This window comes from Vidua chalybeata, chromosome 2 (assembly GCF_026979565.1).
Source record: "Vidua chalybeata isolate OUT-0048 chromosome 2, bVidCha1 merged haplotype, whole genome shotgun sequence".
NCBI lineage: Eukaryota > Metazoa > Chordata > Aves > Passeriformes > Viduidae > Vidua > Vidua chalybeata.
In genome coordinates this window covers 97,959,539-97,980,410 of record NC_071531.1, presented here as the reverse complement: position 1 = coordinate 97,980,410, position 20,872 = coordinate 97,959,539, and the positions used below count along the sequence as shown (strand labels likewise).

Here is a 20,872-nt window from a genome sequence, read left to right as displayed (position 1 = left end):
ATACCTTCATATTATTGCATGTCAAACACATGCCTGACGTACCTGGAATTAAGAGGCTATTCTCCTTAGCTCTACATCCATAGTCAGCTGAGTGATATCATGCTCAAGCACCTATTTGTACTCTGGAAAGAGAGAGAATACACAGTGCAATGAGGGAGACTTTCCTCCCAACACAAACACCTGCCATGGGAGGTGTGAATACACTCCTTCCCTCACTGCTTTGCTCCTTGAGTGATCATGAGGCATAAAACCCACTTTTTGTGACATCTGAAATGACTTTCCATTGCCAGCTTCTGTGTCCCTTCCTTCTTCCTGTGTTCTCACTCCAGAGCTACAAGAGATTCTTTGGGGTAGGTAGGTTTATGGTCCATGGTCATGTGCTATGTAAAGGGAGATATCTGGGCTAGCTTTGGACAGAGCACTGGGATACTGCAGGGTGCCAATGATGGGGAAATACGCCTGTGCAAGGCTCTGTGCTTCAGGTAAGTTATGGTGGTAGCCAAGCCACTTACCCTGAGAAGAGCCCAGGACTCTCACAGCAAAGTATAGCTGGTGGTCCAGATGAAATAGGTGATTTCACAAAATGGGAGATAAAACTAAATCCTGTCTGAAGAATGGTGTGGTGCTCACTGGTGTACTACCAGAGAAATAGCAGTTCACAAAGACTTAACCCAGAAGAAAACTATCATCAGGGACCACACCCAGAGTATGAACCTAAATTGCCAAGTAACCCGCTTTCTTTATGAAATAAATCCATAACCACAATGCTGCAATGAAATGGAAAAGCAATTTTGCCCAGAGAATAGTGTTTCTAAAGGCACACAGGACAAAACTAAGAACCCACCACACCCAAAGGTCAGGACAGCAGTGAGAAACAAAATGCCAAAAAAATAATGCAATCTGGTAAAAAAAAAAATCTCAACACATACACACACTGCTTCTCTCCTTCCTGCCCTTCCTCACTTCTTCATTTTCTCATCCTAAGCAGATTTCCAGATAGCTGCTAAGCTGTATGGAATTTGTGAAGAAAAATCCAGATACTGGGCATGTACAGCACCTCTGCTTGTTGAAACAAGTCTCAAACCCTTAGCAAGGAGCTGAGCATCCAGCATGTAGTCAGTACTCAGGGTACAGAGCGCTCTGAAGGAGCAGTGTAGACCCTCATGCTTTGTTCAGCTAGAACTCTTAGCAGAATGGTCAGCTCCCAGGTAGTCCTCCTGCATCACTTCTCGCCATTCACCCATTCCTGCCAACACTTCTTCTTGCAGTCAGAGAATATACAGTTTAAATGCAGGTATCATATTTTTTCTAGCTAGCCAAGGTGATTCTTAATCCAAGATTATGTTACTGCTGGTTTTAGCATGTAAACAGACTGAATTTACTTGATGATTGGCATTTTTAGAGGTGTTCTCCATTGGCCTAATTCTGCATGCATTAATATGGACAATGAAACTCTTACCTGCTTTGGAAGCTTCAGCAATATGTCATACTAAAAATCTTTAGTCGTTTTTGTTCACAACTTCTCTTCTCTCTTCTCTTCTCTTCTCTTCTCTTCTCTTCTCTTCTCTTCTCTTCTCTTCTCTCTTCTCTTCTCTTCTCTTCTTTTTCTTTTTCTTTTTCTTCTTTTTCTTTTTCTTTTTCTTTTTCTTTTTCTTTTTCTTTTTCTTTTTCTTTTTCTTTTTCTTTTCTTTTTCTTTTTCTTTTTCTTTTTCTTTTTCTTTTTCTTTTTCTTTTTCTTTTTCTTTTTCTTTTTCTTTTTCTTTTTCATCTTCCTCACCATTTTCCCTCTCCCTAGTTTTTCCTAGTCAGTTATGAGGCTAAAATGGGTCAGTTGATATACCATTATACGTCAGTGCCACCATACCACAACACCTACTCAATTGTCCCTTTAGTATCACAGTATTAGTGCTTTTATGGTTTTTAATTAGGAAGTTCTTATAAAACTAGAGCAGTTTGGTTGTTTTTTTAATGAGAGCTTTGTAAAATGTTGAACTCTGTGTAGAGGTAGCCAACACAAACGGATGGGGCCATTTGGGTTCTTTCACTAGGGCCATTGATGGAGGAAGTTTGTAAGCAGTGATGACACTGAGGTAAGCACAGTCAATACTATTGCCTTAGGGATGGAACCCCACTGAATGCGATGGGCAGAAGAAGCCAGGCATCCCTCAGAAGATGCTGACATGTGGGCAAATGTGGTGGTGAAATATTGCTAATTGTCCAGTACCAGGAAGAACCAGGCCCCAGAGATCTTCTGGTTGTAAAATGCAGCCTTCTCCAAGGTGAGTTTAATTATGAGTAGAGTTCACCTGACTGACACCTCTCCTCAAAACCCAAACATTTTGCCTTGGCCTCCTTTCTAGCAAAGAGTGCCATCTTCCAGAGTAATAGCACTGTTACAATAACGAATGAGGCTCCAAAGTCTCATTCTCCCTTCTGGCTAATGTCCCAGCACTGCAATCCCTGGGTAGCAAAAATCATGAGTCAGCTCCTTCTCCCTTTCCAGCAACTTGCTTGAGCCCAGTCAGGTCATGTTTTCTGCAAACAAGAGGGATGGAAACTTCTCCTGCAGGAATGAAAGTTGAGGTTTGTGTTCAGTGTCTTCATTCCAAGCTGGGACTTGAATACCAGCTTTACATTTGTGAAATGCTGGATGAATCAGGAGAGCTGGTAGCAACAGGGAGTGTTTTTGTGCTTTTTTAGCATAATTCAGTAAGTGTAAAAGTGGGAAGCTGGTTTTCTTGAACGACTGTTGGATGCTCCCCTCTCTTACACCAAAATGTTACCCTGGATGGAGGGAAAAAAAAAAAAAAAGGAAAAAGACTTTGGGTGCAGACAGCAAGCTGGTTTGGGCTAGCAAGAAATATGGCCATATGTCTGCTTAGAGGCAGGTGAAGTTAGAGTTTGTGGCACACTGAGCTAATGAAGTGACCTTGTTTGCAGTATTCGATCAGGAGTGTCTTTATGGGCAGAAAGGAAGGATGACTGCAGGAAGGCTGAAATGTGACACTTTCCTTTCCTTGGCTGGGCAGACTGCAAACAACTGCTCCCTAAATATTCCTGTCTTTGACTCTTTAATGAAAAGGTGGTTGTATGGTTTCTTTTTTCATGTAATGTTTTAAAGAGAGAAAAGAGGGAGTAAGGCTTCTTGCAAACCAGTGTACCTTGGGCTGAATGAATAATTCATATAATATGAATGTAATGTAAGAGCACCATTGTGCCCAAAACATGTGGCATTGTTTACTTGTGTCACAGTAAATGATTCATGTGGAAAAGCTGCATTTGAACAAATGAGATTGATGAGAGTTTTACAGGCTATTTTTGTGTAATTTAAAACAGTGCCTATACTTGATGGTAAAAAGAACAAGGAAGATGAGACAGCTAGCGCTGTCAGCTTTTCTCATTCCTGATTCAGTCTTTGGCCATTCCCTGCCTCTGTTACAGAAAGCCAAGGGTTCAGATGAAGAATGGAAGAAAAAAAACAGAAGACTGAGGGAAGATTTTGATCTTGATCACAGTGACAGATTCAGAGATATCTGAGCTTACTCTTTGACATTAAACCTGGAGCTCTTAGTGCCAGGAAAGTTGGGTGATGGTGGGTACAGAGACACCTAAGCTAGCTGAACTTTTTCTGGGAGAGGAAGGGAAAGTGCACAGATGCAATTAATCCATGTTTGTCTGAGCCCAAAGGAACAAGGTCACAGTGCTGACACTTACTGTCTCCTATGCAGTGCCCAGGTTACTGGGATAAGTTGCCTCTGGACCTCATCCTCTTAAAGAGGTAGGTGTTGTGCTGTATCCAAGGGTCTCTACTAGTGTGCCAATTTCTCTACTCCAGTTCTTCATACCCTCTAGATATGTCTTTAAGGTTGCTTAAACCTGGAAGCTCAGTTTTCACAGTTATTTAAAGCTAAAGATAGGTTACAGGTAACGGTCTTTCATATCTCAGGAAAAATTTTTAGGGGATAAAAGTGGCCATTCTTTAGGCTTCAGTTAATAATTTATAGGGGATGTGGGAAGCAACAACAGTCAAAAAGGCAAGAAGGAAACTTATAATGGATGACTTCAACCAGAGAGCTATTTGGTGATGATGTCCCACAGCCAATAACAAATTTCCTTTGTGTTTCTATAAATAATAATAATGTTTTCTTTGCAAAACAGGAAATCCTGTATCCAGTATAAGGTAACCTGATAGTGGACTTAAGTCTGCTGAATGAGAAAGTGTTAGTTACAAACCCCAAAAAGCGCAGTTGCTGAGGTACCAGAAATCACAGTCAATTTAGATTTATTTTATACAAATGAAATAGGGCATTTATCAAAATCTGCCCATTTGGAACTTTAATAGGGACAGCTTTTCAAAGCTTAAAGCATTTGCTGGCATAACTGACTGAGCATATGCATTTTAAGTGGAAAGGCACTGAGAAAAAACAGGAATTATTCAAGAATATCATGCTAGTTTTCCCAAACCCCATGATTTCAACAACAACAAAAAAGGGATATATAAAAGACCACCTGCAAAAAAATTCCCTAGTAAAACAAAGAAAGAATGAAAAATTACAAAAGATATTCAGAACAGGAAAAAGATCTGATCCCAATGGAGTTAAAAAAGATATGCTGTTTTTTCAAGCCTGTAAAAAGCCAAAATAGTTTTTTGCCTGTTGATACCTGTGATAAAATCACGAATGCCAATACAAAAAAGGGTGGAAGGTGGATAAATGCTTTTTCTATACCCATCTGAAATACTGGGTTGTGGGATAGGAATGTTGGTAGCTGTAACCAAGAGATATGCCATGGACATGTAAATTTATTACCTGTGGAGATGATGGTAATGATGATGATGAAGTTTTGCTAAACAGTTGCTGTCATTTTGTAGATGAACAAAAAGACTATAGAACAATAAATGTTCACCAAAATGCTGTGGTTAAAATGTTCCAATTTCAAAACATTGGTCACTGTTCATAAGGGCCATCAGCTGTGATTTCAGATTCACTATACTTTTTTGGGTTTGCTTTATTGGTCTGAGAGAAGTTGGCAGAGAGAAGGAGTTGACTGCAGCCTCTGGCTCTCATGGTTGACTTTAACAACTTGAATGGACAACATGGCAGGGCACAGGCAATCCAACAAGTTTCTGAAGACTGGCAAAAGCTCTTTCCTGACACTGCAGATCTATGAGCCAATTAGGTGAGATGTGCTGTTGGTCCTGCTACTCATTAGCTAATGGGAGTAGATAGAGAAGACAGGTTTGTACTGCTCACACAAGTGCACATTGATAGAATAATAGACAGCAGACAGAAATTGCAACCAACAAAGTTCTGATGGATACCAGGACATATTTTCCTCAGGAAGGTGGTAAAATATTGGCACAGGTCATCTCAAGAGGTTTTGATGTCTCTGTTCTTGGAGGTGTTCAAAGCCTGACTATACTGAGCAACCTAACCCAGCTGGATATATATGGTTCTGTTTTTTAAACCTACAGAAACCTACAGAAAGATACAAACTGAATGAAGAATTAGTTTTAAAGTAAGATCTATTATAGCAGAGGAACAATGCCATTAACTGTGATTTCTTAAATCTGTAATATCCCTCTAGCATACTTATTATGTTGTCTCTGTAGTGAAGGTAATCAAACACAGGACTAAAATATTGGATGAGACAGAAAGCACACTTCTGCTTGGAGTCTTTTTAAATCAGCAATTCCATCCCTAATGTTGCTGTTGGCAGAAAAATCAACCATAGAAACAAAGAATCATTTAGGTTGGAAAAGACCTTTAAGATCATCAAGTGCAGCCATTAATGTAATACCGCTAAGTCTACCACTAAACCTCGTCCCCAAGTGCCTTACCTACACATCCATTCAGTACCTCCAGAGATGGTGACTCTATCCCTTCTCTGAAGGGCCTGTGCCAATGTTTGACAACCCTTTAGGGGAATTCTTTTCCTAAAATCCAATCTAAACCTTCACATGTGCAATATGAGGCCTTTTCCTCTTGTTCCATCACTACCTACTTGAGAGAAGAGACCGGCCCTGACCTGGCTCTACCCTTCTTTCAGGTAGTTCTAGAGAGCAATAAGGTCCCCCTGAGCCTCCTTTTCTCCAGGCTAAACATCCCCAGCTCCCTCAGCAGCTCCTCATAGGAAATATATCCCAGAATGTTCCACAGCTCCAATGCCCTCCTCTGGACACACTCTAGCCAGCACCTCAATGTCCTTCCTGAATTGAGGGGCCCAGAACTAGACCAAGATTCAAGATGTGACCTCCCCAGTGATGAGCATAGAGGGACAATCCCTGCCCTGGTCCTGCTGGCCACACTATTTCTAATACAGGCCAGGATGCCATTGGCCCTCTAGTCCACCTGGGCACACTCTGGCTCATGTTCAGCTGCTGTTGAAGAGCTCTCCCAGGTCCTTTTCCACTGACCAACTTTCCAGCCCCCCTTCACCCAGCCTGTAGTGCTGCAGAGGTTGTTGTGACCCAGGTGCAGGCCCCAGCCCTTGGCCTTGTTGAACCTTATCCAATTGGCCTCAGCCCACTGATGAACAAGTTTTGGTTGCATTGGGTCTGTGCTCAGACATCTGTACTTGGGATTCCTCTTTCATTCCTCCTGCTCACCGCCTGCTCTCATGATCATTTCAGGAAATGGACTGTATAGCCCTCAAAATGCTGAACTGTGACACCTTGCATATTTACCTATTTTGCTAAAAAAAGCTGCAATCCAGCAAGGTAGTATGAGATGCTTTGCTGTCAACCCTTCACAAGCCATCTGAAGAGAAAATAAGTTGAATAGAAGATTCTTGTTAAAAATATTCGCCATAACTTTGTAGGTGTGGTTGCTTTCTTACTATCCAGATGGTCTATGATTTTACACTACTGTTATGGGGCCAGTTTGATCTCTTCTCTAGGCAGGGAAGTCAAGATAACCTAGTTAACCTTAAATACAAGTTTATATGGCATTTGGGGTACCTACATACTTGAATTAGTAACACAACATGCATGTTAAACTAATGACTTTGGCTTTTAAGTGGCATATTAAATATGGGGTCGTAATTACCTAGGAACATGGGAGAAAATTCAGGCATCCTGGAATCTTCACGAGATGTGATTCAAGCAGTTTGAAGTCAAGCTCTGAGTAATGCTGACAGGTCTCCTGGTTTGAAGAGGCAAATGTTTATCTCCTGCCAGAAGTACCCAAGGCTTTCTGAGTAGATGGATGTCATAGGTGTACTGTTGGGTCTCCAGATCTTGCTCATATTGAAATTTTATAGTTTTACCTTCAGATTCATAAAGCTACCCAGCAAACTAACCCATAGCACTGAAGTTTTTCTGGACTGCTGGGTTACTTGATAGTAGCTTATATGGTGATTTTCTAGCCAAATCAATCAGATAAACCTTTTAGATGTATGTGTTGGGACTGCATTTGAGTAAAAACACTCCCTTAGATTTAAAATAAAAAATAATTGCCTATCTTTTGTCAGGAAAACAAGACTGTGGACAGAGATTGTTAGCATATATGGCAAAACCCAGCATGTCAAGCTTTTCTTTATTATTTATCAAATTGTATTAGCCAATGAAACCTTCATCAGTGAAGATTTTCTTACATTATGAAGCTGAAACAGACCGAATTTGTGGTTTAGGTGCAAAGCGTCTGAGGCCCATTAAGCACATAGCAACCACTTCAGATAGTCAAAACCTTCTGGGTTTTGTTGATCAATCTGTCTTTCATAAAGAAATAAAGGCTAAATTGATGGAGTTGTCTCTCCATTTCATAAGAGCCCAAAGATTAAGAAAATATTTGTATCAGTATTTGATCTGTTCAAACTCAGGGGTGTGAAAAATTATCTGAAACATTTTCTGAGAAGATCTATTCCTTGTCTCTTAGATTTCCAGTATTTTGAGCTTTTAATCCTCTTCTTCAAGAAAATAACCTTAAGCATGCAAGAATGCAAGGCCTTATATTTTTTTTCTAAGGCCTGTGACTTGTATGCTCGCTATATTATACTGCCATGATTTCTCAAGGTGTAACATAATAGTTTCCAGCAGCGAAAGGCTAATGGCACTTAGCCAAAATACAACGTTTGGAAAAGTAAGCTGTACATCATTTCTCTGAATGAAACAAATGTGCTTAGAATGCCTTAAGCTTCCTTGAAAATTTTATGGACAACCCAGATCAATATGATTTAAAGTGCAGCGAGGGCAGATGAGGAGGGTGTGTTACCCTCCATGTCAATGACCAGCTGGAGAGCATGGAGCTCTGCCCGGGAATGGATGACGAGCCAGCTCAGAGTTTATGGGCTAGGATTAAAAGCAGGGCAGAGGTCACACTGAAGTAGGGGTCTGCTACAGGCTGCTTGACCAGGAAAACTGAGTAGATGAGTCCCTCTATATACAGATATGAGTAGCCTCACTTCTACAAGTCCTGGTCTTTGTGGGGGTCTTCAACCACCCCAATAACTTTTGAGACAACACATCAGGGCATAAGCAATCCAGGAGGTTTCTGGAATGCATTGATAATAGCTTCTTTTCCAAGTGATAGAGGAGCCAACAGGGAGAGGTGCTATGCTGAAATCTTGTTCTTACCAACAAGAGGAGCTGGTGGGGAATGGGACGTTCAAGGCCAACCTTGGGTACAGTGACCATCAAATGGTGGAATCCAAGACCATTAGGGAAGCAAGGAGAGTGCACAGCATCACTACTCCAGACTTTGGAAGAGCAGACTTTAGCCTCTTTAGGGAACTACTTGGGAGATTACTGTGGAATCGGCTGGAGTGAAGTGGGACGCAAGAATGCTGGTTGATATTCAAGGATCACCTCCTCCAAGGTCAAGAGTGATGCATCCCAACAAAGAACAACTCAAACAAAAACACTAGGAGGTCTGCATGGATGAACAAGAAGCTCCTGGACAAGCTCATGCAATAAAAGAAAGCCTATAGAGAGTGAAAGGAGATACAGATAAATTCTCTGAGCAGGCAGAGATCATGTTAAAAAAACTAAAGCCCTAATAGAATTGGATCAAGGAAGAGAAATTGATTTAATCTATGTGGACTTGTACAAAGAAATAGACATTTTCCTGCATTATTCCTGCAGGATTCCTGCAGGATTCCTGCATCCTTGTCTCTAAATTGGAGAGACATAGATTCAAAGGATGGACCATCCAGTAGATAAGGAGTTGGCTGGCTGGCCATACTTGAAGAATTGCAGCCAGCAGTTTGGCATCCAAGCAGACACCAATGACGAGTGGCATTCCTCAGGGATCGGTATTAGGGAATGGCTGTAAACTGAAAAAGAATAGGTTTAAATTAGATATCAGGAGGAAATTCTCTATGAAGTTGGTGAGGTACTGAAACCAGTGGCTTGGGTAAGTGGTGGATGCTGCATCCCCATAAAGTGTTCAATGCCCTGAGCAACTTGAAAGGTGAAAGGTGTCCTTGCTTATGGGAGAGGGGTTGGAACTAGATGATCTTTAAGATCCCTTTCAATCCAAACCATCCTATGCTCCTCTGATTCTGTGATAAAGCTAAAGATTTTCATTTGCATGATCCAAAATGGAAAAACGAGCCATAGGTCATAAGCTCAAGGTCTTAATACATGAGATTTTTTAGCTTGCTAAACCTGTTGTGACATTCTCAGAAGATCTGGGCAAAAGTGCCATTGAATGAGTGTAGAACAGAAGACTGTTCACCAGCAAAAGAATGCAGAGATTTTGGTTACTGCATTTTTCTTGGGCTGATGATTTAATTCCTTCATTTCATAACTATTGCTTAAAGTGTTAGTGAAAGAGTGGCATTTTTAGAATACTAATTCCCACCTGCCTGGGTTTTTTTTTTCATTGAGCTTTGCTGACAAATGTTTGCAATGAACTTTAGGAGCAGTTTTATGTGAAACATTGCGCTAAAATATCTTGGAAAAAAAACCCCAGAGGACTGAGTTCTTACCCGTTTTCTCTTTTGCTCATTGTCATTGCCTCTTGTTTCTCTTCATGTTTAGATGTGTGGCCACTGGATGATTTTCAAAGGCTCCCGGGCTCAGACCTTTGGCTCAGACTCCCACTGATGATGGAGGGCTCAAAGGAAGAATACCAGCATCTTTGTCTTCTCACAGAGAGTGAGATTCAGCAGATGGAAGAGGAACATGATATTTCTGGAGTTTGTCAATAAACCTCTAGGTGAAACAAAAGAGTTATGTTTGCACTTCAGGTCAGATCTGCTGAGAAATGCCTGCAAACACCAGTACATTGGAGAAATGTATTCAAGAACATTTCATCCTGTGAAAATATTACCCTATTAAAACAGCCAAGGTCACTGAGACCCAGAGTAATCTTCTGGTCACAAAAGTTAAAAATGCCTGGCGGCTACTATAATTAAATTACGAGTGCTAAGAGAATAGGGAAAGCAGTTTTCCCACAAATATTTATTTGAATTTAAAAGTGACTTTAGACATGACTTTGGTCAGAAATCCTCTGTGTTCTGGTTATTGGGTTTTGGTTTTTTTCCTCTTTGAAAACATTCAGACACTGAAAGTGGATGTGAGCACCCAGGCCATTGTAGTTTCCACAGCCTTCAGCTTCAGCCCAACTGAAGGACAAAAGCAACAATCTCAGGTCTGCATCAAACACAATGGGGCTTTTGGATGTTTGCAACTATCAATTCACATCTCATAAACAAAATCCAGGTGATTACCTGGTCAGTTAAGAAATAGGTAGGACAAGAAATGTTCAATTCCCACCAGAGCATGTCTGTAGGTAAGCCACCAATATAAAAGAATATTAATGTTAAGATAAACTGCCTTGATAATCATTAGCTACTTGTTTTCATCTTTAAAATCTTCAAATTTCATATTGCCAGCCATTTTCGAAACGCTCTTTTGTTTGTACTAATTTCTGCTTTTTGGATTTTGGTTAATTTTCTTTTTTTCCCTCCTGAAATGCTTAGCAAGCAAGTTCATAGGCAGGTACATGCAATATGCAAAAACCTGCTATCTCAAGGCCTCAGCACAAAGTGGAAAAGACATCTTACACTACTGGAGTGTTTTTTGTGTTTCCAACTACATGAAAATGCACAGCATTGAGTACCAGGGAAATCATGAGCTGACCACAAAACATTGTGCACACATATGAGTAAAACTGAAGTACAAGGGGTGGCAATATGATAGATTTAGTATGGCATATGTGACAATGCTCTGCTTCCACACTAGGTGTTTAACAGTTTTCCATTGTTGTTTACAATGCAGCTATACAAAAGTAAAAAAAACCCAAAACCCAAATAAACCAACAATAAATGGCAAAAACCCTCCAGCTGTGTCTCATGTGGTGTTTTAACACACACTATGTAAAGAATATTCAGTAAATTTAACCTGCAGCTAGCTGAGGGATTAAACATGACTATTCTCAACTTGAATGACCCTTTCCCCTAAGTCAAGCTGCCCATTTAGCGCCCTTAATAAATACAGGGATAATTTAAACCATGTGGCCGCAAATTGAAAACATGGGCTTTTGAACTATGTATTTTCTTTCTCATGTTGGAACTCCTCCCTGGAGATAGACTCAAGTCCCATGATCTTGTAAAAGATAAATCTGTGTATCTTTTTTATTAAGTGTTTCATGATATATATTTTTTCAGCTCTGTTGCAGTGGATGCATCTGAAAGACGTATTCCATTGACAGTGCACAATACCTCAAAGGCTCTTGATTCATTTATCAACTCAAACTAATAAAAGGAGGATAATATTTCCATGAAAAAGAATGGGTTTTAAAAGCAGCTTGACAGCTTGGTAGAATACATCAATTAAGTGTAGAGAAAAATTGAAGGAAAAATGGGGATCTTACTTTCTTTGCTAGCATTAGAATTAATAAAAAATATTTAATCTGTCCTTCAACAGGAAAAAAATAGATTTCATTCCCCGCTTGCATACCTTGTGGTTTGAGCTAAAGAATGTTACAGTCTAGTCTATATTCAACTACTGGTTTAAATTATGGCCTTTAGAAAATAATCTATCATTCACTTTAATTAATATCAACAATCACAGAGTCAGTTGGAAAAAAAACCCACACAACAGAAAATGCTAATGAAAAATTAAAAATGTTTCTGTCCATTTTTTTGTTCATAAAAACATGAAAGAGCCTCATCTATTGGCAGTGTTGGTACTTTGTAACCTTAGGCTTCTTTCATGTGGGTCCAAGGAAGGTTCACAACCAGTTTTTTCTAGCCAGTGGCACATGAGACGCATCTGGCCCCATCATTTCATCTGTGGTCAGAAGAGACACAAAGTGCTCTGCTAGACTGTTTTACTAGGAACTCTTTTTAGTACCTTATTCCCCTGAGACAAATCCTTGGGCCTGCCTTTCCTGTTTGGAGATTTATCCCTGTGGAAGAAGTAGTGGCTGAAGTTCCTCTCCAGCACTAGGCCAGAGAAGTCAGCTTTCAGGATTTGGTCTTAAATCCAGTTGGGTGCTTTTTCCAGGTGTTTTCCTGTTAAAATTGGTGATGTCAAGACAAGAGATTTTCTCCTACAGGTGGAATATTCTTTTCCTCATCTGAAAGGTCCAGATGTCACTGAAAACAGGGTGGTAGGAAACAAAAAAAGCAAAGGAAGATGTTCCCTTCTGCAGACCTTATGTGCAAGCACTTGAATGCAGCTGAAAGGTTCAAGATGACATAGCAGAGAGCAAATGTACTCTCTGAGGATTCAGTGGGCAGGTTTGGAAATCTCCAGCTGAGACAGTATGTTGTGTTTGACTCCTAGGCTGGTGCCAGGGATCATTTGTATTACTTAGAAACTTGTCTTCATATTGTCAGCTTGGAATCTGTATGAAACCCTTGGATCAACAATGTCTCTCTTCTACCAATGATTTGCTGGAAAACCTGAGTAAAATTAGGGCACAGTATACCAAGAGCTTGTGGTAAATGATTTGGGTTTGGCTCATAAAGTAAAGAAATTGTGAAGACAATATTTTATGAGCTATATTCCCCCTGAACAGCAACATTAATTTCTGTTTTGTTATTCTAGCACACTACCAGCAACATTATAAAGCTTCTCTGCAAAACACAACTCTGCAGCAGAGTTTACTAAAACATAGCCAATCTATGGTTATTGACCACACTGAAAAGATTATTTTTGCAACTATTCTTCTATCCCCTAACAATACACTGCATATATTGTGACTATAGAGTCATGTCAATACTGTGTCCCGTGTCCCCTATCATTGAAAGAGTTGTTCACAGCAAATTTCTTGCATTTCTTTGTATCTTCTTTTTCTAGAGGGTAGAGGATGAGAAAGAAGAAGTTTGCATCTTCAGATCTTAAAAAGAGTTTCTGCAGGATCTGATGCATTCAGTTCCCAGCTCTACAATGGCCCAAGGCCCAGTGGAGTGGTGCAAGTAAAAGTCCTGTTCACTTTTGTGAAGATAACAACTGGACTGTCCAGTGTTGCTTATCTGGGTTACTGTGTAGAGCCACAAGTTCAGTGAGAAATCTGCTCTTAGTGCATACTCATCTTTCTAGATTTGCTTTTTGTTTTTAGAAGCTGGTGGGGTAAAGGTTGACTGAGTTTCCTAAGTAATTTGTTTTTTCACAAGGTTCAAAAATGATAACTGACAATTTTGCTTGACTAGCTGGGAACTTAGTTCATACATTTTCTTTTTTTTTTTTTTTTTTTTTTTTTTTTTTTTTTTTTTTTCATGGTTTATTGCTTAAAATTTTATGATTGCAATAATTTTTGTGAACACTCCTTGCTTTGTGCATTGCCCTCTAGTCCCATTCCCAATGACGGTAGACTGCATTTTTACTCAAGAATAAAAGTAGAAGAGGTAAATTCATGAGATGGCTCAGTCCTACAACCCCTGTTTCATACTTTTATGTCTCTAGCAGAAGACTGGTCCCATGCAGTTTGCTGGCAACTGGAATCTCTGCTCAAGTGTCAGAATTACATCATCTCCATAGCATCAGGAAAAGTTTGGAATATGATAGCAAGGGACAGGAAAGTTGTCTTACCTCTGTCTGAAGGGCTGCCAAATGAAAAAAAACCCAATGTTGCATATTCTTAAGTTACACATATAATACGGATCATTCTAGTTCAGCACTTTGCTAAATGGGGCCCTTTCCGAGCTTCCAAAATTGCAGTTTTTCTGTGGGTGCTTTCTCTTGGCCTTGTCTCTGCATTTGTCTTTCCTTCACTTCAATCCTGCTTATGTACCTGAGGAATACCTACTGTCAACAAATTAAAAGAGAGATGTTGATGGCTGCAGTTGATTTGGCATCATCTGCTAGTTACTGAAGTTTAAGTTACTATTTCTAGTAAATCCTCCAACTTTGAAATGGAGGTTTGTCTTGATTTAGTTTATTCCTTATGGTATCAAAATGTGGTGACAGCTTTAAAAAGAAAAATAACATAGTGCTTCAGGGAGCAAAACCAGAGTACAGCATTTTTAATGGTTTTAATTATATTACAGAACTGTTGGTCTTTTTTTTTAAGCATTCACTCCTCATATTTTTCTTTTGTTAGTAGCCAGTTGACAGGGGGAAGCTCTTATTCCCTGTTCATATTATTATGTTCAGCTTTTGAAATTCCAGTTGGAAATATTTTGTTTATCAGAACTATATAAAGAGTTGTTAAGTGGATCTTCATTAGCTTCAGCTTTTGAAAAACCCATTTGCTTAAAGCAAAAGCACATCACTCTTCTTTTTCTATGCTCCCATGTTGATTGTCCTGGTAGAAACTTTTTGCCTATATGCAGGGGAGAGAGATGACATCAGGATTCATGGGAGGAAACCCTGTGGAGTGAAACATTTCTGTTTATGAGCAATGATAACAACAAAATAGTTGAGCAAGAGCCAGAGCAACTACACATGCATGATCTGCATTGCTGCTTTCAGGGCTTACATGAGACCTTCCAGCGTCAATGCCTGTACGATAACTCTTCCACCCTGACCACCTTGGGACAGGTGTCATCTGCTGGCCTGAGGCCCTGCCATAAATACAGGGCATGGAGAAGTGGTTTAGACAGGACCCTGTTTGGGATGGAGGGTCCACTTACGTGAACTTGTGCACAGGGTTGTTCCTTGAAAGGAGAAGAATGGTATAAAATCATATTTTCAAGGGAGCATTCTGAGCCTATATGAAACTTCCAACCAGCTCCTGTTGAACCTTCAAAAGGTCTTCTGACTCTGCAGCCTTCAGAAACCTGCCATGAACTTCAGGCCCAAGGAAACCTTCAGTACAGCTGCCAGTCCTGACTACCTATCTATGGCAGAGAATCAACAGGAAGAGGTGCTTATTTTTTTCACCTGATTTTGGGAGAGGTCAGGCTAGAACCAATAAAACCAAAGGATGGGGAGAATTAGTTTGGCACTTGCCAGGGAACTCTGTCATTTTGCCACTTCTATCATGAAAAGTTATTGTGTGGCTGAAATACCGCCAAGAAAATGCCAACCGCTAGTTATGCATCAGGATTTCTAGGCCAGGTCTTTAAATGTTACCTATCTCATCTTTATTTTATGCATTTACTATAGTTGAATGCTTTAAAGGTAAAAGAAATGAACAGTCAATTGCAAGAATAGGGAAAAAAAAAAGTCTTCATTTTCACAGCTGGAAAATCTATCCCTTTTTATACCTCTATTCCCTCAGACTATTTTCTGGTTTGGAGCTCAATAGTCATATGTAATTTTAAAATCTTTAAGAAGTTTAATCCTCATGGTTGTAACAACATACAACAGATTCATACAAGGACGGTAAAATCCATGGGGTAGACTGCCAGGAAGCTGGAGATGTGCCATCACTGAAAGTTGTCATCATTGACCTGACAAATCTTAAGGGATTTTCTTGTTTCACTTGAACTTGCCCTAGTGCAAGGAAACAGACTGGATGATCTCTTGAGATCCACCCTATCCCTCCACTCTGTGATCTTATCTTGGATTTCCTAGTGGCAGTGTAGCCTTTGTTATTATTTTCTGCTGTGCCAAGTAATGCAGCAACCTTTGTAAAATTAAGCTTCTATTTTAATAAGCAGACATCCTTATGGGAACCCAAAAGATAGTAACAAGAGGTTTAAAAAACATAACCTACAAAGAAAGGTTGAGAGAATGGGGTTTGTTTTTCTGGAGGAGAAGAAACAAAGGGGGATGTGATATATTTTCCAGAATGCAAAGACTGTAACAAAGAGACCAGTGAATAAAATAGTCCCCTGTAGCTGTCAGGAAAAGGTCAACAGGAATTTAGCTTAATTTGTAGCAAAGAATATTCAGGTTCCGTGTTACAAAGCAAATTCCCAACTTTGAGAGTGATGAAACACAGTCTGCTTAGGGAGGCTGTGGCTATCCCCTCCGCTTGCCTCAAGAGCAGGTGAGAATAACATCTGTCCGGGGTTATATACTCCTTATTGCTGCAGCAGTGTGGTGTATCAGATGAAGCTGAGCCTCTTCCAGTATTCTGTCTACAAAAAAAAAAAAAAAAAAACAGGATCCATGAGTGAAATGTTACCACTGATGACTCAGTGTCACACAGAGTGTTGGTCCTACAGCTCCTCAAATCAGCCACAATGCTTGGTAAAATAATGTCCTCTGGTCTCCAGGCTGAGGGCCACCAGGAGTCCCTGAGATGTAGAAAGCTGAGTCTGGCAGGGCGTTTCGAGGGAGAATGGTATATGCTTCCTCTGTTTTCTCTCCTGACGTGTGCATCTGACCACTTTTAGAGATGGGATACTAAGGCAGATAAGGCTTTAGTTCCATTGGGTATAACCACACTTTATTCTTACCTGTTTGTGTTCAGGACCCTGAAGAAGAACCACAGAAGAGCAATACAAGAGTTTTATCCCGTGGATGTCTGGGGCAAGCTGGTTCTTCCCTATCTATTCCTTCCTGACAAGTTTGTGATTCTCACCTCACCCATTTTTGACACTAAGGCAAAGAGATACAGCAGCATAGGATGTGAGGAACCAGTTCCTGCTCAAATTGATGGGAAGCTCCTCCTGGCTTCCCCAGGAGAGTTAAAGCTTTCTTTTGTCATTAAAATTGACTGGAAATATAGCTTATGTACAGATACCAGCATTTGAGAATCTAGGAGTTATTTCTTCCAATGATCACTTCAGCAAAATACTTGTAAAAGAAAAGCTGAATCCCCATGTTCCCTGTGGTAATAAAAGCACCTTAAATAGACTTCCTAGTCAGGCACTACCTAATTTGCAACAATGAACTCCCTTCAGCTATTTAAATCCCAATAAACTATTCACTTTGGAAAATGGATTCCACTAAACACTTGTCAGTAACCATGATCTAGGAGTCTAGCTTGATGCCAAACACCAATAGGTAGGTTTCAGGAAGAGCAGCATGTTGTACAGTGCTCACAGCATGTTGGTACATGTGGAGGGAGGCTAAATCAACACAGCAGGGGCTCAGCTGTTCGGCTGTTTGTAGGTCTTATGGACTTCTTTTCTTCAGTATTACTCAGTTCAGCTGCAGCTGAATTTCACCTGAAATTATGCCCCATCTTGCCCTGTTTAAGCCACAGCAGCAGCAAGGCGGGACAAATAGCCCTATGAGGAGGTCACCCCAAAGGAAAAATGTGCCTAACCCCTGGAAGCAGTTTCTGGCACCCAAATAAAGGGACTGGAGTGGGGATGTGAGCAGGCAGCAGCGCCTGAAAGCAGCAAGGTCCAGGCAGGGGACCTGTGGGGTGAGAGAGACATGAAGGGAACGTCAGGCGGCATAATGTCTCTCTTGAGAGTACTGATGGTAGCACATCCACTATGGAGCCTGTGAGGACCTGATCTCAAAGGAATCTTTGTTACAAGGGTTTTGCAAAACAGCTGTGTATTTTTAAAGATTTCATTATTACAACATTTTGCAATGACTCCTTGCAAAACTTCCCTTTTCTGTAGAAAGGAGCTTGGCAGGCCAGAAGGCTGAAATACCAGAGCCAGGTTTCAGCAGGTCCTGCAGCAGCTGACACAGAGCGTGGTGGCTAATGACTCTGAGCCGTACCAGCTCTGAATGAAAACTAGGGCTAATTTTAAGCTAATTCTATGCTGAATGTTCCTATTGCTCTGGCCACAGGGAGCTGTCTGCACATCATTTGAGTCTTGTCACTTTCTTTAATGTTTCTGTGTGTCATTTTAGAATAGAGCACACCCTGATTTTCAAGTTCAAAATCTATTCTGAATTAATTTGCTCACTAAGCAATGAGAAGACCTCACTGTAGCTAATGACTGATGACGCCAGTATTTATAATGTGAAGGGTATTTCTTTCTTGTGTTCCTTTGCACACTCTGACCTACCTCCTGCAATAACAATTTAGTAGTTGAATTCAATTTCAAATGGAAAATGAAATCAGAAACCAAACAAGAATACTTTCTACATTTTATCAAATGTGATTTGTGATATTTAACTTTCCTTAGTTTCATATCTACACTTTTGCAATCTTTTTAACTATTTCCCTTCTCTGCTTCCCACACCCTGACAGCTCTGGTTCATTTCATCCCTAAAATTTTCCAAACTTATAAACTCAAAACACAGATTTTAACCGACGCAACAACTTTCCAATCCTGACAGCCATGAGGGACTGACTGGGTTTTCAAAAGAGGCCAGTTTTGCTGTGGGGTTGAGAACAGACTCTTCACATACTGTAATAGGAACTAATAGAAAAACAATAGCAACAAAAATAACAAGAAGATTTGGGTCAGTTCTATCCCAAGGCTACACTCTTGTGGCCCGTGGATATTTGTTCTCTGTTCTGTTCCCAAGTTAAGTACTGAAAGTCTTAATGTGCCCACATAACTTCAGAGAAAGAGAGAGGGCAGGCCAACCTTGCCAAGATTTGTCCCTCTGATTTACTGTGGATACTCTGCTACCATTTGCTCAGTAAAGAGTGTCTGCAGATGGACAGGCTCAGCCTCTGCATACTGCACTGGGAAAGGAGATATTCCAGCCTGTTCTGACTCTTCTCAGGCCCTCCTGTGCACAATCAGGCAAAAGGCCTGCCATTCCCCTGGCTCTGATTCAAGCTACCCAATCAACAAAACTAGTTCACACAGTCTTTGACTGAATTTACCTGCCCAGTTTTTGATAACGTGGCAGGAACAGGACATTATTAAAACCTGGCTTTGGACCCTTCCTGGGGCCTTATTCTGATTACCGCTGGGATGGCTTTGGGAATTGGCTCAGAACTGCTCTGTGGGCTAGAAAGTTTTTATCAATCTTTCTCCTTTGACACTATCCCTTTTGTGGGGGTGACAGCAAGGTGCTCAATCCTGCTGTGGATGCTACTGTGCTCGTAGCCAAGCAGCTTCACAGGCACCTCCTGCACCTCAGGCCTTGTGCTATGAGCATGGGGGTGGCAGGTTGTGTGCTGATGTTTTGCAAAGCCAAAGTCTCTTTCCATGTCAAAGAGGTGCCTTGAAATGTGGAGAAACTCCTTTTTCTCCCACATGTCCCAACTCCTTAAGGCTGATACCCTCTGTGCCTCCCCCTTGGTCAGATGTGTTTAGGAGCATCTCCTGCTCTGTATCCTTCACCCCACAAATATCATCTTGTGAGCCTAGCAGCATGTGACCATTGCCACATGCTGTTTTCAAGACTTCAGGGTCTTTATCAAACCATTCCTTGTTCTTTGTACCTGGATTTGTTCCAAACATTGCTCTACTGCCTTGCAGATTTTGTAACAATATTTCCAGTGGTCTCCCACTGAGACAGTAGCCTCTCCCATCTCATTCACAAAGGAGTTTTCTGAAGTTTCAGTCTTTTTGGTTGGTTCATATTCCAGTCTGAAGTTTTTGTTTTCCAAAGGCTGTGTGTTGTCATTGCGGCTCATCTTTTTCCTTTGGTTTCTTATCAGGAGAAAGCTGTCTTTCACCCGAACTATTACCAGGTAATGCTTTGGTCCCTTCAGGCTTCTCATAGACTGCAAGATATTTTTTGTATCTTCAATCTATATCTTTAAGTTTCTCTTTCTGAAGTTGCTTCTCCTCTAGACCCCCATGTGCCACTGTGAATGCTCATATAAGAAGACATTCACTCTGCATCTGTGACTTCCTTTATGAGACTTGGAGAAGGGTGTTTTTCCTGCTATCATTTTCCTTGTGCCGCTTGCAAAGTGTGGTCATTTCATGCATATATGGGATTTGATCACACTCCTCAATACCTGTGGGACTCCGGGACTTTTCATGACACCATGAGCAAGAGTCAAGGCTCATTTGAGTGTGGATACAAGGAACAAACCCCATTGCCCGATGGATTCACTGCCTCTCATTTTCTTCTTTCCTTGGTACAAGCAGGTAGCTGCTATGAGCAGTTTTCTCACTGACACTGAGTAGCTGTATTCACCTAATTTTTCTCCTGGGACTAGATTGGACCCTCACCCTGAGTCAGGATAAAATGACCAATTTTCTCATCTCTGTTCTCCTGCCCATAAAGCCCTTCTACTTCTGCATTGCACTGTGTGCACAGCTCACATCAAGCTGCTGTGACCTCAGAGAAGTGGTTTCAAGGCAGATGAGTTGTATCTTTGCCCTGAGACAGTCTAATGGCAGCCTAGACCTGAAGCAATGCTGAGACGGCAGTCATGAGCAGTAACTCTGCCCTGACAAAGTACAAGTTGCTCAAGTAAATTTTACCCTGATTTAGGTAACCAGACAGCGGCAGGTGTGGCAGCAGGGAACTACTACCTGAATACTTCAAGTTCTTGGAGGGTTCTTCAGATGATGCTACCACTTCTCCTCCTGCTGTTACCTGACCTATCTACAGTGTATGTTCCTGTGCCAGAGCCACCTCATCCAGGAAAACCCTGCTTTGGCTCAGCTTCAGCTTGCGAACCCTGAGTTAGGAATTAATTTTCTGCAGGTTATCAGAGCTTCTGTTGTACACTGTGGTTTCTCTGCCCTTAAACCTCCATGG

At 40.9% G+C, this 20,872-nt stretch overlaps 1 protein-coding gene across 1 annotated transcript in view; it reads right to left on the bottom strand.

Annotated features, from left to right (window-relative positions):
* Nucleotides 1-15,635: 15,635 nt before the first annotated feature.
* LOC128783749 (uncharacterized protein FLJ37310-like) overlaps nt 15,636-20,872 on the bottom strand; it is a 60,965-nt gene continuing 55,728 nt past the window's right edge. Inside the window, exon 3 of the mRNA XM_053934777.1 lies at nt 15,636-16,419. Within this exon, the coding sequence (XP_053790752.1) occupies nt 16,352-16,419 (68 nt within the window). The 3' untranslated portion in view covers nt 15,636-16,351. The remainder of the gene's footprint in view (nt 16,420-20,872) is intronic.